The following is a 15747-nucleotide window of genomic DNA, read 5'->3' as shown; positions in this document are numbered from 1 at the left end:
TATGAACTAGAGGTGAAGGAGCCTGCTTCACAAAAGGGTAGGAAGAACTTGTAGAAGCAGCTCCTGAGAATGATGAGGCTAGGAGGTCGTGGAGGGCACTCTGCCCTAGGAATGATCAAATTGTATCTCTGGACAGATTTTCTGAGTTCTACAAACACATCCATGCTATGTACTGGGCCGCTTTTTGTGGTTTCCTAGCAGCCCCTCTGGGCTCACTCCCCCAAGCCTGGTCTGTCTGATAAAACCCCTGTGAGCAGCTCCAGCCTTCCCCAAATCCTGTCCAGCTTGTCTAACCATCTGGGTCCCTGCTGCTAACTCCTCCCTCTGCTGCTCTGAGCTGTGGTGCTCCTGGAAGACTATGGTCCTGCCCGTTGTCTCTGGGAGGCTCTCGCTATAGGATGCCGATGCTTGCTTGTTTATGCAGATCTATGAATTTTCTCAGTTTGGGGAATATTGGGTAAGACATTTCTTCTACCAACATAGAACAATCTTAGATTCTAAATTGCTGGGCAGATACCTAAACTTGTAATCCAAGAAATTCCAGAGACAGAGGGTCACAGAGCCAGTCAGCATCAAAGACAGAACTTGAACTCAGTTCTCAATCACAACAGGCTCTTTCTCTTTGTGTTAGTGTAGTGAGTTTTACCATTTAGGTGCTTTCCTTTTAACAATCTGCCAGGAGACAATTAACTTTTAGAAAAGGCATTTGTTCCAATGGCCTGGCCCAACAATAATTACAAAGCATCTCCTGCCCTCATTCCTAAAGGTGTCTCTGGCCAGTTACTTCTCTAAGACCTCAAGTCTCCTGAAGATGCTCTCGGGGGAAGGAGGAGGATTTTTTAAACCTGATCCCCTTTGATAGATTCCTCAATCATATCTGAATAATCCCACTCTTTACAATCTGATCTTTTTCTACCTTTTCAGCCTTCTTACAGATTTTCTTCTTCTTCTATACCTATATACTTCTATACTTTCTTTCTTTCTTCTATACCCCTACAAGCCAGCCCTGGGACTTTACTTGCTCACACCCCATCTCTTTTACATTAGCTGCCCCCCATGCCTTGAATGTTTTTATTCGTTATCTCTCCTTTTTAGAATCTCTAGTTTCCCTCCCAACTCAGCTCAAATGCCACCCTCCCTATGAAGTCTTTCTGATCCACCCAGTTGCTGGTGCCCTCTCTTTCCTTCCATAGATTTTTTATATATTTACATGTTGCCTTCCCCATTAGCATGTAATCTTCAGGGATACCAGTTCACTTTTTTTTTTTTCTAATTCACTTTTGCATCCCCCATGCTTGGCACAGTTCTTGGCATATAGTAGATACTTAATGTTTGTTAATTTAGTATGATCTTTGTTATTTTTTGTGTTATTCTTGAAAACTAATATGTCTTAGCAACAATTGAAAGTGTATGTATACCTCCCAAAGGATTTAGATTATAAGTGTCTCATAAGAACAGAAACTGTGCCTTCTTTGCTTTATTATAATTGCACCCAGTTCTTATATTTGTACACACCATAGGAGCTTAAATAAAGTTATCAATAAAGAAAGAAATTTAGAGAAACTCAAAGTTGGAAAGGGCATCAGAGATAGTGTAGTCCATCCAACTCCTATATGAATTTTCTGTACAACTTCAATAAATGGTTATCCAACCTCCACTTAAATACTTTATTACTGGAAAAGCCATTCCTTTCTGGTTAAGATGTTCTGTTTAAATGTTCTTCCTAATATTGAGTTAAAATGGGATTCCTTGTAAATTCCATCCATTGGCCCTATTTCTCTGCTCCACAAGCAGAATAAGTTTATTTCCTAGGCCTAGCCCATTCTGCTTTCCTGTCACTATAAATAGAGGCAACTAGCCAAGCATTTGGTAAAGGAATGTTGCTTAAATGTTGGACACCTTGTATCTGAAATTTTAAATCCAGTGACCTGTCAGTCAGACAAATATAGAGATTAATAAGTTTTTATTAGTTGTCATTTAAGAAACCCCACCTGGGAGAGTTTTGTTAGGAGTCCAACTCTTTGCTACAGGAATCTTTATAATGACTTATTTTTGGAGGTGGATAATCTCAAAGACTGTGGCCAGGAAAACTTGAGGCCACCTGTGTAATCACATTTTAAGTCATCTCAAACATGAAAATGAGCTTTTACTTCTGCCATGAAGGGATTTGAGGAGACATCTGCTTCATGTTATTCAGCCAAAATATATTTTTCTTTTGTGATCCACAGACCTTGACTGTTGGCCCTAAGGCATTGTACTATATATCTATTCAGAGAAATGTCCCACTTAATAGGTGAGTTTTATCCTATGGGGATAGCAGGATAAAATATTTTCCCTGGGGATTAAGCAGCTGGCAAATTTCCTGACAAAAAGAGTCCTTGTGAAGCATCTGGAAGTACTTTGTTACTGCAGTTATTCTCATGTCAAAAGAGCTTTCTGTATCAAAACTGTTGATTATAAATAAAATTATGAAATTATTTTAAATCTGAAATATATTTAAAACTAGATTAAATTAAATGGGTTTTGAGGCTTTTAACAAAAAATAATTCTAAGTACAATTACAATAAGATGGGTTGTATTCCAGCAACCCTATTAAGGGAGCAAACGTTAATAATATCATTTTACAAATACAGAAACTGAGTCTCTCAGGGATTAAATGACTTAGCCATAGTCACACAGCTAATAAGTATGGAAGACCAGACTGAAAAATAGATATTCTGACTACGTCACTACAATGCCTCTCAAAATTTCCAAATTCCTGATCCACACCTTCACCAGGAACCTTTTCTTCTAAATGAAATCTCATTCTCTGTGGCCTGTCTCTCTGGCCTGATGTCTTCATATCTATCAGATAACTGAAAACAGAGTCCCTACTTGGGCAATGCATGCCAGTCTGATTAAATCTTTGGAAACTATAGTTAGGGTCAGAAGTCAAGTCAGTCTTCCAAAGGGAAACAAAGAACATGGTGGATCACACGTAACAAATAGTAACAAATAGTTATGCAGGAGTTTCAGTATAAAGGAAGTCAACAGAGAAATATATGACCAAAAACAGATGGACTAGTCCCATAGCAACAGTTAAGCATCAACCCATGGACTGCACACATGCTCGATTGGTATCCGTGGAATGACAAGAGAATGTGAAGAAGGCCCTAGCACACTGGGTAAATTCCCCCAGTGGCCGATTTATGTAAAATAATATGAATAAGACTCATACAGGATAAGCAGGCATAAATGGGCCACTCTGGCTGGAAAAGTGAGATTCTGACATCTTTAGCATTTGATCCAAATGAGGCCTTTTGCATGTGATCCTGCCTGAGTTGAGCTTCTGCTCTTGGAGCTCAGGTTTCCAGAAAGAAAATTCACCTTCTTTACATTTCTATCATAGCCCTTATAAATGACCCTGGAGGGGAAAAGACCAAAAGGGACTGGGTGAAGCTGGTAATATCTCTCCTTTTCCTCATAGTTGATGTCCACCTCCACGAGATCATCACTTTTTTTTTTTCTGAGATAATTCAATTGCTTTAAAAACATAATTTTTCTGTGTCTGTGCTAGGTTTGATGTGTATTAATTCTGAGTTGGGTAAGGACTCCTGATTATAACCTGAAGGTTTCTCAGGGCTGTGTAGAGTATTATATTTACTACTTATCAAGTCAGTTAGCTGTAGTTATCTTTTAATGGGCCTTTGAGGTTATAATTTTTTATTATTAAAACTTGAGCTCTTTGAAACTACAACTATGTACATAATTTAAAGCTGCCTCTCTGCAGTGGTGGGATACACAGGAAATGAACTTGGAACAGAAAGGCTGCCTTTCTCCCTCCTCCCCCCTTTTTTTAAAGGAGAGCTTTGTTCTGAACCTTCAAATCTTTAAAGCTCCCGCTCCAAATGTTGTGAGCATTTGAGGAAAATTTAGTAATACAATCTTGTCAAAAGTTGAAGAGTACTTGGAAGAGCTTTATGCTAGAATCACAATTTTTCTCCCAAAATTATTTTATATTTTAATTATTCATTATAGTAATTACTTACAATTAATATATACTATAATAAATTATATAATAAAATAAATTATAATTTAATTCAATATTTTATTGAAGCTTTAAAAAATAGTCATGTTGCCCCAATACTACCCCACACAGAACCCTACTTTGTGACAAAATGGTTATTAGTGATAGCTGCTTTACACATTATCTCATTTAATCCTCACAACAATCCCGTGAGGTATAGGGGATATTTGTATCTATTTTACATATGAAGATGCTTATGCAGAGAGATTAAATAATTTATTCAGGGTTACACAGCTACTGTCTAAGGCAGAATTTAAACTGATGTCTTTCTGGCTCCCAAGTTTTACACAGTTTGCCATAATTTAACCACATCTGACAGCATGTATCTTGCTGCCTGTCTGCTATAAAATGGCATTTTTCATCCCATCAGCCTTTTAGAATCAAGATCATTCATTGCTTTGACTCCTGATGCCTTTTTAATTTTTTAAATTTAATTTTTAATTTATTTTTTAAATTTTATTATCATGCAAAACACTTCCATCCAACTGCAACAATTCTTTCTCTGAAGTATTCCCCATTAGTTTTTTATTTCAATTTTTGAGATTATGAATTTTGCTTTCATTTTAAAGATTCTTCCAAGGTCTTCCCAAATTTTTTCCCCAGACATTACCAATGTGTTGGAGCTCAATTGGTTCCCAATTTTTTTGCTTTTGAAAAGTGCTTCTAGGAATGTTTTGTTATAGATAGGGAGTTTTTTCTATTGGTCTTTTGGTTTCTGCCCAATGGTGGGAGCTCTTGATGAAAGAGGTCAAGATCTTCGAGGCAGGCCAGTGTTATTTTTTGTCTCTGGAGTTCTCTAATGCCCGAGGTAGTTTTTTTAATAGAAAGCCAATTTACACAGGCGGTCCAATTTTACCTCAGATGCTGGCACTGTGACCCTAGGCCAGTCACTGATCCCAGTGCCCTAGACCAAATGTATCAAACTCAAATAGAAACAGAGGTCACTAAAATCTGAAGTGTAGCCACCATCTTAGAATGTAAGCTCCTCCAGGGATTTACATTTATATCTGCTGACTTGACTCTTATTTTTCATTCATTCATTCAACTCCCCTCAAGAAAACTTATAGCCAGGTATGTCAGCTACTGTGCAACAATTTATTTTAGAAAATAGGCAACTCTTTCAAAACTATACATTTCTGAGAAAGTGTAGGCCTGCACTCCTGGAGATTTCTCATATCAAAAAAATCTCTAGCACTAGTCCCTGATGCAAAAATAAATTTTCCCAAGGAGGAGTATTTCTCTCCTTAAATTTAGTTTGGGGCTACTTTGACGGGCCTGTTGGATAGAAAAGGACCCTCTGAACCAAGAAGGCCAGTACCCAACCAAATTCCACTTCTGGATATATGTGGCTTTTATGACCTTGCCCTGGATTAGCCTTTTAACCGCTAGGTTAAATTCCTCTAAAATTGCAGGGAAGGTGCTGTCCTGCACTGATTCTTCCCTTTTGCAGAACTTACATTTCAATGACAGGTCCAGATCCTGTCCCCTTGTATTCACTAATTTGGTTGTATCCCTCTGATTGATCACTCCTCTGGTGGGGGGGTGATCGAGGGTCATGTTGAACTTGTTCTTTTAAAAATTTAGTAACTATTTCAATATAATTGATTTCCTTTGTGATTCCATGTATTTTATGCATTTAGTAAGTCATTCTGGGGAATCCAAGATTCCCAAAACCCTTATCCAGCAGAATATAAACCTTCATTTTCTGTCCTCCCTGTCTCCACTGCAATTTCGGCTTCTTCTGACAGGATAACCCAAGAGCCAGGCCTCTTTCCATCTTAAGCCTGAGGGTGCAGACCTGGGCTTTCAAAGCCCTTTAGCACCCTGTCAGCCAGCAGACAGTCCTTCCTCTTTGTCTGGGTTCGAACCTGACCTTGGCCACGGCCACTGACTCGCTGTGCGACTCTGGGTGAGTCTCTTCACTTCTGCGCCTCAGTTTCCTCGTCTGTAAAATGTGGAGTTGGATTAAAGGGCCTCTGAGATTCCTTCCAGCTCTAGTTAATCTATGGTGGCGTGTCTAGCACACTGCAAACGCTTAATGAACGGTAACGAAGTCGATTAAAGAAGGGCTCTAGAGCCCTTTCCAGCTGTCCGAGCGTCCATGAGGGTGGGCCTGAGGGGGTTGGGCTCCGTGCCACAGTTTCAGTTCCAAATAGGGTGTAGCCGGCTCTTCCCCCAGTGCCCCTGGGGTCCCTCTGCGCCTGGCGCACAGCAAGAACCTAATCGCTGCTGACCACCGCAAGGTCGACCTCGGCTCCCAGCCGCTCAAGGGCGCTGAGATTGGGCGCCGGGCCTCTGAGAAGGAGCACACCGGTGCAACCAACCTAGCCCAGTAGAGGATCCCGCCCGGCGCCTTTCAAACTGCGTGTCCCGAGGTTCGCTAGCCAGACTGCGCCTCTAATGGAACCCGCGCGAGGTGTCGGGCCAATGGGCGCTGCTCTTCCTGCCGCTGCTGGCCAATGGCGAGGCGCGTTCTTGGGGCGTGGGCGACGCGGGCGTCTCTCAGAGCTCGCCCTAAGTGTGTGTGTGTGTGCACTAGACTGAGTGGAGTAGGTCGGCTGTGTACGCGCGACCAGGGCTCCGCCTGCCTCTCGGTACAGCTCCGTGGGCTTAAGCACTGAGCACCGGGGCCCGTGGCCATCCCAAGAGGTCCCAAGGAGGAGGCAGACGAGGACCGCGTGTGGGACCGGGGAAGGAGCGCGGGGCGCGCTCGCGGGGTGACCGCCGAGGAGATGCCTGAGTTCCTGGAGGACCCGTCGGTGCTGACGAAAGACCGGCTCAAGAGCGAGCTGCTAGCCAACAATGTGACGCTGCCTGCGGGCGAACAGCGCAAGGACGTCTACGTGCAGCTCTACCTGCAGCACCTCACGGTGCGCAACCGGTCCATTGGGCTGGCGCTGCCTCCGGCCGCCAACAACCGCGCACCCCCGGACTTCTCTAGCGACGATGAGCGCGAGCCCACACCGGTGCTGGGCGCCGCGGGCCGCGGCCGAGGAGGAGGAGGAGGAGGAGGCGGTGCCGCCACCGGAAGGGTACGGAGACCCCACCCCCACTCCCACCTATTCTCCCTGGCCCCCAGCCGAGCAGAGCAGGCCTTGTCCCTTGGCCGGGGTACGGAGAGGTCCCTTCCCCCTTCCTGACAAAGCCCCGAGTCATCTTGCTCCCATCCTCCCCCCCCCCCCCGGGAGGACGGGCCTCCCATCCCTTTGTGGTCGAGGCGGCCGTGGGCCCTCGGCGCCGTCTCAGTTTCCTCCCTGGTAAACCCTGGCCCCCGGGTGGCCTTGGTTCCCCTTCCAGGACACGGTGAATGGGGGGAGGGACTCCGAAGACTTGCGAGCCGCGGTCTCTGTTTCTCTAGCCGCAACTAGAGGCGTTTGGAGACCAACCATCCGGACCCGGCCAGGCTTTGGAGATGCCTAGACCGCGAGTGAGGGGCTGTCTCTCGTGGGGGCGGCGTAGAGGGGGTTAGTGTAGCAGGCGGGAGGCGGGCTCCGCGTCTATAAGATCCTGGATTCGGATGCAGCATTGCTGCATCCTCCAAGTTCACCGGCCCACTCTCTTGTGCCTTGGGGGGTTCCGAACGGCTCCTAAGCGGAGCTAGTGTGTGGCGCCCTGGGGGACCCCACCAGAGGCCAACTGCTTAGCCGCCTCACCCCGGCTACAGCTTTTCCCGCTTCAATAACCGAAATGCGGCGGAGCCGGAGCTGGAGCGCTCCCTGGAGGCCAGGTTGCGCGCGGCTGGGCGGCGAAGCCAAAATTTAAACTAGGAGCCAGGACATTCCCGCCTTTTTACGCCTGCGCCCACGGCCGAGCCCCAGGAGACGTGCTTTTGTTTTAAATTTGCTGCGTTAACCTCACTGCTGCGGTTATAAAATAGTGCGGGATGGGGTACACGTGTTGTGGCCGGGGTTGGACCCTTAAAGTAGAGCTTAGTCAGTTATTTTACCGCGGAGCGGGAATAGCCTGATGGCACTGGGAGGGAGGGAGCGAGGGAGGGACAGGCAGGCTCTTTGCCTGAAGACACCTCCCAGATTGAGAACCCGCTACGTCCTGGGGCCACTCCCCTAAGGAAGCCTTAATGTACATTTAGCAATTTCCACTCTTTGTTCCTCGTTCTGCTTTGGAGTTTCGAATGTTTCTTTACATGCGGAAACTAGTATAGGGTGCGTGCGGGGACGCTTTCTTTTGAATAAAGTGACATTGTTTAAACTTCCCAGAATTTTGTTGTCTTGGTATTCTATTCTGCTTTGTAATTTTGGTCCTGGGTAATATATTTCAGAACAGATTCTGCAAACTGTTTTAACTGGAAATGTTTTTTGAATAAAGAAATATTTGGAAGACTCGACCTGCCAAAAGGATCATTACCTTCAGTAGCTGAATTTAGTTGCACATTTTTTTTTTTTTACGTTAGTATATTTGAAATCAGTCTAATTCAGAACCATTTGGTGGTGGTTTCAGTACTTAAAATAGCCACTAACTTCCCTGGGGCTTGCATTCCGGTGGGTGGGGGGGGATGCAAAACATGTAGCTAGAATACTGAGCAATTTTGTGAAAGATTATCTCTTTTAAGTTTCCAACAGTTGAATAAATTGTCGGGTCTCAAAAGTTCATTATTTACCGATTAGTCTCTGAGCTTCAAGCCTTAATAGCTTGGTATGTAGAAACTGATACAGCTTTCACTGAAATGGCAGGCCTAGAGAATTTTAGGCCACCTCCATGCCACAGTGAAGAGAACTTTATAAACTTAAAATAGCAACTTTAAGTTTAACATTAAAACCAAGTCCTCTTAAACCAAATAAGTTTTTTTTTTTAACGAACAATATACTTTTAGATCCATAAAATTATGTGAGTGCTTTGTCTTGTACCAGGGCGGTTCTTATTGGTTGTATGCAGTCATTTTATTTAATAGTTCTGTGCTGTTAAATATAATTTCATTAGCTATCTTTTCCCAATAAACCCTTTACAAGAATATAATATATATACATGTCCTGGGCATTGTTGAGTCAGAGTGAGTGTCAGAATACAAAGTTCTTAATGTTTAAGAATGGATCTCTTAAAGTAATCTATGGAATAGTGTGTGCACATCTACACGTGGGATAAAAAAAACAAAGAATTCATTTTGGTTCCTTGATTCTGTTATTTGGTGATAGTTTTATTAACACTTTTTGTTGCTGCTGTTGTATGTTCACTATGCCAGCTGAGTCTATCCAGGGGACACAGGTTAATAAGGCGCAAACCTTTGAGACAAATCCTTGTTCTCTACATGTAGAGTTAAGATTAGTGTTCAAAACAACAGGAGAGGTAGAGAGTGACAATGGGAGAGGAAAAGAGGATATAAAGTTGGAACTTCTGACTGGACATCCTAGTGGAGCTGTCCAATAGATGGCGTTTTGAAGCTGGAGATGTAGTTTGCTAGTCATCCCAGCTATGGGATACAAATATACTATAGAAGTTTATTAAGGATATTCAATTTTTCCAACATGTAAGAAACATTGCAGAAATAGCCTTTGTTCTGTTTTAAAAGTTAGAAGTGATCTTAGAAAGGTTCCTAAACAGGCGCTCCTTCCCTGCCACATCCTTGGGCAGGTAAAATCTTAAGTTTTGAAGGTGATTCTTTTTGGTTATTCAGTAGAATCTAAAAATTAGTGAAATCTTGTCCTAGACCAAACATTTCCCTTCTTATGGATTGTGCTGTTTTATCACATGATTGACTATGAAAGAAATGTTAGGGTATGTCTAAGCTTCCAGTTATCACAGTATCCTCCATGTTTTCTTAAGTACACTTAACATGTTATTAGAGAAAATATTTACATGTCAAGAACTTTATTTTAAAGGACAGCTTTTTAACTTTGGTTTGTAGTTAGTATTTTTGTTGTTTGCAGTTAGGGTCATGTCAATATTTCTAGGTGTTGAATTGTCAAGATAGTGAACAAATAAAATAATTAAATGCAATTATACAGCACATTCTTAAGCATTTAGATTTATGTGCAAATTGCCTTTCTTTTCACAAAAATCATAAAATTTTGACTACTTAGAAGCCAATAGAGCAGAAGTTCATTGATTAGTCCACTGAACCAAGCTCATAATCCTGTGGCAGGTGAGAATTCTATCACTCATGCCAAACTCATAATTGCAAAGATAACTTTGCAGAAAAATCTGACTCTTAAAAAACATACCAGAAATTTAAAATTTTATGTAGAAAAGCAATGAATTTTAACACACTCGTGAATTGATTAGATTTTGTAGTGTTTTACTTCATGACCTCACTGTTTTGAAAACTCTTAATAATATGCCCTCAGCATAAAGGCCACATATTCCAGGTTGCCACTAAGAATTGCAAAGATGTTTCTAATGAGTACTTTTTAGCATGCTCATAATAAAAGTTGATGTGATTGATGAACTTATAAAAATATTTGGTCATTGGTTTTTAAAAAAAGCACTTATAGCAAAACCATAGCTAGTACCATCAATAAGATTTCAGTTTGGAGAGTGTAGATGTGGAGGATTAGAAAGTTTGTTGGTATTGGGACAAGAAAGAGGAGAGATTTCACAGGAGCTGAGAAAAGAAGCTAGAACTGTGTATTCAGCAGGGAGTTTTATGGGTACAGTGTCTTCATTTTTGGCAGTGATGACTGCGTCTCCAAGGAACATTTTGAATCTTAAATATTATCTTGTTTTAGCATATTTTTAAATTGGAAGATATTGAAAACCTTATGCCTAAAGTCCAAGGTTTATAAGTTATGGATTTTATCTCTTGATCTTCAGCAATTTTGGTAGATAGGTGCTATTAAGTAATCTCTATTTACAGTTGAGAAACTGAGGTCTGAAGCAGTTAAGTGATTTGTCCAGGTTCACACAACTAGGGCCTGAGGCTTAATATGAATTCTGGTCAGACTAAATGCCCTGGACTCTCTCCATGGCACCACCTTAGCAAGCCTTTCTACATGTTTATTGTGTCTCCATACTACTACACAAGACACTTTGATGAGGAAAACGGTGCGTTTTTGACTAGCATTACTAATGAACCAATTATTTCTTATAAATGTTTACATTTGACCTGCTCTGCCACTAGCAGCATTTTAAAACAGGACCTCTTAATAATCTTGCTTTATAGGTTATTTTCAAAGTTTGAAAAAAGACATGTGTTGTGCAATTTATTTTGAAGGACCAAGTATTTACTTACCTTTTCAGTTCTTGCTATGTACAATACAATATGCCAGAAGCTGGAGGAAATGAAAAGTTGAGATAAAATACCCTGCACATCCCTCCCAAAGCTTACCAACTATTTGGGGTATTAGATGCAAACTGATCACTTGGATGAGTCATGGCTCCTACTGGCACATCATCACTGCCTCAGTAGCTCTTTCCTTTTTTGTTCTGTGGTCATTGGGCCCTTTAGTTAAATAACAAAAACAAGATTACAAACACTAGTAAACATCTATGCAATCTACTGGTTAGCTTTGCAAACGTTACCTTTAAATTAATTTTAACCCATATCATAACTTCAGTCACTCCAAGTTTCTATTCTTTGTTTTCATACCTTCCCATTCAGTTTTCCTCTTAGTAGTTTTAATTAGTATATGCTTTGACCTGCTATTGTTTTTTTAACTTGTCATTTTTCTAATGATCTTTCAACATTTCTTTATATTTTTTCACAGATACTGCTTTTATTTGAATTTTAGGTCTGTTAAATTAGAATAAAGTAAAAACATTTTCAGAGTACATTCTTAACAATGAAATTAATTGGACTGGGGAAGGGTGCTGATGCCAGCCAAATTTATCTCTATAGGGGTGCTCTGTTTAAAATTCCAGCAGCACTGGACAAAGATAGTTTTTTTTTTGTTTGTTTTTGTTTACAAAACCTTACCTTCCGTCTTGGAGTCAATACTGTGTATTGGCTCCAAAGCAGAAGAGTGGTAAGGGTAGGCAATGGGGATCAAGTGACTTGCCCAGGGTCACACAGCTGGGAAGAGTCTTGAGGCCGGATTTGAACCTAAGACCTCCCATCTGTAGGCCTGGCTCTCAATCCACTGAGCTACCCAGTTGCCCCCTCAAAGATAGTTTTTTTCCTCATAACTGAGTTTTGCCAGTTGAATGATTGTAAGCTGATCTCTCAATGTTTAATGTGTGTCTCTTTGATTATTAGTGATTTTTTAAAAAAGTGATTATTAACTATTGTTTACTCTTTTGAAAAACTGTCTCGACCATTTAGTCATTGGGAACTGGGAACAGACTTTGTAAATTTTTGGTTTCCTTATGTATTTTAGATGTCAGGTTTTTATGTCATATTTATAATCATTTCACAACTTGTCTTTTTTTCCCCTTTTGATCCTTTGTTGTACAGAATTTTTTCTATTTTAAAGCAATTGAGCATATTTCTTTTGTCCCTAATGATAATAGAAATCATCTATTTTATTCTGGTGGCATTTATATTGCCTTGTGAGACTATTGTAATGATGGGCATCAGTTATTAGGGCACCAGTTATTTGTTGTTGTTCTTTATCCTGGAATGGTTTGCCATTTCATTCTCCAAATCATTTTGCAGACAGGCAAAGTGGGTTAAGTAATTTGCCCAGTGTCACGCAGCTAGTGTCTGAGGACAGATTTGAATTTGGGAAGATGAGTCTTCCTGATCTGGTCCCAGCTGTCCCCACCTAATTGTTTTACTTAATTTTAAGGTATATCAGAAATGCTGAAATATTACATAGTAGTACTTCATTTATATAATAGCACCAGGGAATGAGATATTTCACAACTTAAATTTTTTTTGATAGAAATATGTCTTTAAGTATTCTGAATATAATTTTACCTTTTCTTTGTGGCTTGGAATGAATGATATAGGAAGGGTGCTGAACTTGGGGGCCAGTATCTGGGTGTTTGTCCTGTTGGGCAAATGTGTAAGTTCTCTGAGCCTAGGTTTTTCTATAAAATGGAGTTAGTGAAGAAAGCACTTTGTAAACTATAAATTGCCATTTATAAAAGTGAACCTGTTGTGAACTGTTATCCTTATGAGTGTGACTTATTCCACTGTAATATCTTCAGGGACTAATGACTTTATAGAATTATATCCTAGCAGACCCTTCATGTTGCTGTGCCTTTTTTTGTTTTTTAACCTTTCTGGTATACTTGTAAGCATTTTTCTTTGTCTTCCCTCATTGTCAAGCTAATAGTCATCATTTTCTCTTAATTTCTGATTTACTGTGTTCTGAGAAGTTAGAATCATTAGACTTGTGTTTAAAATAAGAATAAATTGGCTCTGAGTGAAGACCTCTATGGGCTAGTAGAATCATAGAGTTACAGCTGGAAAAGACCTTAGATGTCACCAAGACCAATCCCTTTGTTTTGTAAATGGGACAAGCAAATAAATTCCCAGCCTTCACTTTCTTTTGAATGTTTTCTTTCATTAAAAATTTTTTTGTCTTTCAGTTAAAAGTTATTTTGAAGTCTGATATATGAGATGAGTTTATAGGTTCAAAGATTTGGAGCTAGAAGAGACTTTAGAGGCCAACTTCCTTATTTTACAGAGAAATTGAGGCACAGAGTATGAATTGATTGGCTCAGGATCACACACTAGTACTTGTAGGATATAGGATTTGAACTTAGATCGAGCCCACTATTAAATACACTGTCATCTTGTGGCATAATACCAACAGCTAGCATTTATTTAGTGCTTTTTGAGGTTTGCAAGACACTTTCCATATATTATTGAGGCAAATGCTATTAATATTTCAATTTTATAGTTGAGAAAACTGGCTGAAAAATAGTTAACTTACTGAGGACCACACAAGTGTCTTAGGTGGCATCCAACACTGATCTTAACTACCAGTCCAGACCTCTCAAACTATTACACCACCTAGATATTTCAAGTTGGTTAATAATCTTGCCCAAAAGCACATGTAATCATAAAAATCTCAGGCACATTTTCTATTTAAAAATTTTTTTTTCAGGTCAATAATGATAATTTCTCAGGAAAAAAGCTTGAAAAATGTTTTCAGCAATATTGCGTTGTTGTAATAAAGGTAGGACTTACCACTCATTTGGATGTAGAAATTTTGTCACATAGGGTAGGTCACTAAACCTCTCAGCCATAATTTTTTTCATTCCTAAAATGACAGGACTAGACATGATTGTTAAGCCTACTGCTAGGCACACATAGCCCCAAAGCTCTGAGGATACAAAAAAAAAGGTAAAAGCCAGTCCCTGCTCCAAGAAGTTTATTGTCTAATGGGAGAAACAATATGAAAACAACCACATCCAAACAAGCTATGGACAGGATAAATCTGTTTATGTCATATACATAGCTACTACATACATATTAGATTGTGTGTGGGATAACGCTATAATGATCCAACTTGCTTACCTTGCTTTCGAGACCAGTGCTAAATAAAAGATTATTGCCTTAAAAGGAACTGCCAACTTTTGTTTTCTATTGCATTCTTCCTTATTTGAAAGAAAATATTTACCTGCAGCCTGTAATCTAATGCTTTTTAGTATGCCTTCCCATGTTTCTCAAGTTGTATGTGTATGCCTATTACAGCATGTGATTAATATTTAAGCCAGACATAGTTTTAAAGATGAAGCTACTATAAAGCCATTTATTACATTTCAAAATTGATCGTGAACAATTTTTAAATTGTCCATTGTAGTACTTCTTATTAATAAAACTAATGAAGAATTGACCATTTTGACAAGATTTTTAAAAATCCTGCTTATTCTGCCATTAGGTATATAGACCCAGAATTCTTGTACTTTGTAGTTGTTTTTTAAATTGTTATAAAAGTGTTAAAATATAATCTAAAAATGGATTCTTTTAAAAGCTCATTTTCACTTCCAATAGTGCACTATCAAGATAAATGGGTAGCTTGTTAATTCCTGTGGGAAAAAAATTACAGCTATTTATAAATAATTTACTATTGTTTACAGAAAGCCACAAAGAAAACTGACAAACCCAGATCAGAAGAGAAAGATGATCTAGATGTATCTGAACTCACAAATGAAGAGCTGTTGTGTCAACTCGTGAAATATGGAGTCAATCCTGGTCCTATTGTGGGTAGGTTAATAATCCTAAATTCTTTTCATTTTCAGATGGTACCAAATTGTTGCAGCAAGGTTTCATTTGAGTCAAAATTGAACAATACAGTACTATCTGACTTCATTACATCACTAAAGATTTACTATGTTGAGCAATGTTGGAAATAAAAAGAAAGGCAAAAACAGCATCTGTCTTTGTGTTTACATCCTAATGGAGACATATAAATAAAGGATACATATAATAAATCAGACATTCAACAGACAATTATTTTCTGTATGTAAAGCACTGTGCTAAATTTGTGTGTGTGTGTACACATACACACAGAGAATCAGTGCAATACTCTTATCTAAAATCTGGCATTTTATCAGTATGAGTACTTCTGCCAATACAAATTGCCACCCTTTTGTATCTCAAGTGACTTGAGTTATAGCCAAACCTTCCCCCTACCCCCAAATGTGGATGAGCCCCTCTAAAGTTGGCGTGGCTGGACTTCAGACAACAGAAAACAGTCTATCATTAGACATTATCAGTCCTGAACTGGAAGCTTTTTCAACTTGATAGGACCCATTAAATTTTTGTGGAGAAATATTACCTTATTTCTATAATGCTTTACGTTTTCTGAAATGCTTTCCTGTGTAATAGCTAGACT

The 15747-nt window shown here is 39.9% G+C and overlaps 1 protein-coding gene across 2 annotated transcripts in view; it reads left to right on the top strand.

Moving 5' to 3' along the window:
- The first annotated feature begins 6639 nt into the window (after positions 1-6639).
- TMPO (thymopoietin) overlaps positions 6640-15747 on the top strand; it is a 34293-nt gene continuing 25185 nt past the window's right edge. For both annotated transcript variants that reach the window (XM_044677783.1, XM_044677782.1), the window contains exons 1-2: positions 6640-7098; positions 14990-15116. In XM_044677783.1, the coding sequence (XP_044533718.1) occupies positions 6799-7098; positions 14990-15116 (427 nt within the window). In that variant the 5' untranslated portion in view covers positions 6640-6798. The remainder of the gene's footprint in view (positions 7099-14989; positions 15117-15747) is intronic.

The sequence above is a fragment of the Gracilinanus agilis genome, chromosome 5 (genome assembly GCF_016433145.1).
Source record: "Gracilinanus agilis isolate LMUSP501 chromosome 5, AgileGrace, whole genome shotgun sequence".
NCBI lineage: Eukaryota > Metazoa > Chordata > Mammalia > Didelphimorphia > Didelphidae > Gracilinanus > Gracilinanus agilis.
This window is presented reverse-complemented; position numbering and strand designations above follow the sequence as displayed.